Below are 3,610 nucleotides of genomic sequence, written 5' to 3' on the forward strand. Positions count from 1 at the left end.
CTCTCTCTCTCTCTCTTTCTCTGTGTCTTTTCCTTTAGAAGATGTTCTTCTTTCTGCTACCTGTCGTGGCTCTCTTGCTGAGCAGAGAAACAGCGGTCTCCGGTATCAGTAACGACAAATGGCTGAGCACCGTGGCTCAGTATAAGGACAGATCCTGGAACAGATTCAGAGATGTGAGTTTACCTGAGAGACACAACATCTAGCTAAGAGGGGCATCAAAATTTGTGTGTGTATGTGTGTGTGTGTGTATGTGTGTATATGTGTATGGTGTGTGTGTGTGTGTGTGTGTGTGTCATGAGCTACGCCCTTGATACACCCTGTGAGCACTTGAGCTCTCGCCAGCAGACATAATCCACCTTTGAGAAACTCAGCAGGTTCGAATCCTGGTTGAAAGCAGACTCATGGACAGATAGACCGAGAACATCAGACATGTGGTTATAGCTTATGATTTGACTGATTGAATTATTTCCCTAACCAAATTAACTGTTTGTATTTGCCAATGTTGATGTTGTTGGGGGCTTTTATAACTTTTGATAATTGATCATCTATATCAGTCAGAATCACAAGAACTGAGTTTGTGACTTACAGCTGAAAGTCCAGTGGCATTTCATAACACACAGTGAAGAACAATGTATGCAGTAATGGTTTAGGTTTTGTATTATATTTTATATAAAGTCTGTTGTCCACACAGGAGTAAGTGCTTATGTGTAGATGTCTATGTGTAGTTCAGATGTAAATCCATTATGGTGAATCATTGAGGCTCAAGTCTTTAGGGATATTAGGCCTAAGATGGATGATATTGTTTACTGAGAAGTGGCTATGTTAGCTCTACGGTTGACTGTGAGCCAGCTGACTCAATGAGTCAATACAGATGCATATTGATGTGTAAGCATTTCAGTTTCACTCTTGGATAAACCATGATTGTCTGAGATTTGGCCAAGATTTGAAACCTTGGTTGTTATGGTTAAAATGCAGATGAAATGCTCTGAAAAATGGCTTTGAGGCTTTGACTTAAGAAAAACTTAGTGAGTACAGCAAGTGCTTCATACAAAATTCTTGAAAGTCTAAGCATGATTTTCTGCAGTGACACTAACATGGAGGCCTAATTATTGTGAAATAAGAACTAAAGCGTGTATTCAGCCAGTTGCTGTGCAGCCCTATTGTTCAAACCTAAAGATACCTGATACATCAAGCTGAATTTCGTGGGAAAATGTGTATAAAACGTTGCACAAGACATCTAGAGTATTTCCATTTGATGAAATGATGCATCCATAAAAACATATGCAGTCCGGGGTTTGAATATTTTACTCAGTGTAAACATTACACAGTTTCAGTGAAGAGCTGGAAGAGAATATGTGTGACGCTGCCAGACGGTGTGATTTTAACAAGCTTACAGCTACTTAAGGGGAAACTAAAGGGGTTGCTTGTGTTTGAACTGAATGCATCATGTCATGGACATAATGACTGCAGTTACTCTTGGTATTGGGATAGACTTTGGACAAGTGTGTTCTTCTCACAATATGTTGACTTCTACCATCTTGCTCTAAGCTCTGTCTCTGGCCTCAGCTGGAAAATGACAACAATGCTAAACTAACATAATCTCAGGTCTAACCAGTCGTCATCAGGCTGCTGGAGACAGTAGGGTAACCATTGGCTTTCCGTTTTGATACTATGCTCTATGTTCTCTAAAGATTTCAGAGAACAATTTCAACTTTGGCCTTAGTAGAGCTGGCCTTCCCCATACAGTTCAGAATTATGGTTGTGAGAGATAGTAATAGTCATGTCTGTATACACTCAGTTAAGGCTCTACTACCTGCTGGTGTGTGTGTGTGTGTGTGTGTGGTGTGTGTGTGTGTGTGTGTGTGTGTGTGGTGTGTGTGTGTGTGGTGTGTTGGGGTGGGTGTGTGTGTGTGGTGTGTGTGTGTGTGTGTGTGTGTGTGTGTGTGTGTGTGGTGTGTGGGTGTGTGTGTGTGTTGCGTGCGCTGCCCACTCTTTATTTCGCTCTGTGGTCTCCTGTGCAAGTGAAACTCATTAACAGGAAACTGTCAGTGGAAGGCGGAGGACAAGAGCAGAGAGGAGGGAGGGAAAGGAGGGGAGAAGAGGAGCAAATGGATAGAGGGAAAGGCTGTGACATTTATGTTTAATATTTCAAGCAATGCTACCAACCTGCTGTTGTGTTTATGTGTGTGTCTGTGTGTATTGTGTGCCCTATCACACCTGCTGGGTGCAATTTGTCTTCTGCAACATTGGTTGTCTTTTGTCCCACTGTGTCTTCTTTCCTCCTCCATTCTATCTTTGCTCATTTCTCTCCTCCCCTCTCTGGTACCAACCCCTTTAATATGACAGGCAGCAAGGCCTTATACTAGGAAAATGTGGTTCTGTATTTCAACCTAAAAGCAACCATTCTTTAAACCATCAACCCCCATAAATTTGATTATCTGAAGATGTGATCATGATGTGTTCAAAGTCCCTTTTTACATTGTGAGATTTATTCCCATATGAGAGTTGACAATTGTGAGAAATGTGTGGTGAAATGACTTGTCAATCATGGTCTTAAACCATACTGTGTGACACGTCCATGACAGAGTATTTAGAGATGACGAAAAGCAGGCTGCTTATAAATTTTGAAAATTTAGGATAAAAATCCCACACTTATGTGACTGATGCAACAATCCAAATTTACAAAGAATTTGAATTGAAATGACACAGAATACAGTAGTGATCTAGCATATTTACCTTGCCAGCAGTAGATCCTTTTGTATTACGTCTTTCATGGCAATATTAATGGGAACGTTGGTAAAAAATATATAGGTATACTAGATTTGGAAATAACAGCCAGTTCTTGATTCCTTTTTAAAATCAAGCCTCAAGTGAGCTCCATTATGGAACTATGTTGATTTGATGTCATAATTGGCCACCAGGTTTTAATCATGCATTATCCTTTACACCCTGAACATGTGAAGGGCAGTATCTGTTCATGTCAATTACAATCGTTCATATCGCTCTGTCAGTCATTCTCACCCCCCTCCTCTTAATTTTTATTGAGTCATGAACTCCCCATTTTTCCACCACGCTTCTCTCTTTCACTCATTTTCTTTCTCTGGAGCTGTGAACGACCCTGTGCTTCCTCAACCATAACCCTCTCTATATCCCCCTCCCTCTCACTCTGCCCTCACCCATGACTCCTCCTCTCTGCTGTTCTCCCCTGCCTGCCATGTTTTACTCTGCATCACTGATGAGCCACTTGCTCCCTCCTGCATAATGTATGAGCGCCCATTTGTTAGCAGGGGAGCTGGTGCAATAGTAAAACAGTCAAAGTTCATGGGGCTTATCTTGAAAACATACTGAAAATATAAAAAATGCCTTTTGCCTATGCACATTCTGAACAGCTGGACTGTTGGAAGATATGCAGACAGAGACAATTTCATTCTAGTCCACATCTATTGAGGAAGGATATGCTTCAGAAATAAAAACAAATATCCCTCATTACCATCCCATATTGTTAGTTGAAAAAAAAATGTTCTTCAATCAAAACAAAGCCAACAGCTTTGCTACTTGCTTGTATACTTTATTCATCTAACAAAAGGACTCATTTGTGGAATTAATGACA

General features: G+C 40.8%; 1 protein-coding gene across 5 annotated transcripts in view; it reads left to right on the top strand.

Annotated features, from left to right (window-relative positions):
• The window catches only part of spock1 (SPARC (osteonectin), cwcv and kazal like domains proteoglycan 1), a 98,091-nt gene that overhangs the window by 702 nt on the left and 93,779 nt on the right, over window positions 1-3,610 (top strand). For 3 of the 5 annotated variants that reach the window (XM_032527947.1, XM_032527949.1, XM_032527951.1), the window contains exon 2: window positions 39-173. In XM_032527947.1, the coding sequence (XP_032383838.1) occupies window positions 42-173 (132 nt within the window). In that variant the 5' untranslated portion in view covers window positions 39-41. The remainder of the gene's footprint in view (window positions 1-38; window positions 174-3,610) is intronic. The other 2 variants (XM_032527948.1, XM_032527950.1) reach the window with 1 other exon arrangement.

This window comes from Etheostoma spectabile, chromosome 10 (genome assembly GCF_008692095.1).
Source record: "Etheostoma spectabile isolate EspeVRDwgs_2016 chromosome 10, UIUC_Espe_1.0, whole genome shotgun sequence".
Classification (NCBI taxonomy): Eukaryota; Metazoa; Chordata; class Actinopteri; order Perciformes; family Percidae; genus Etheostoma; species Etheostoma spectabile.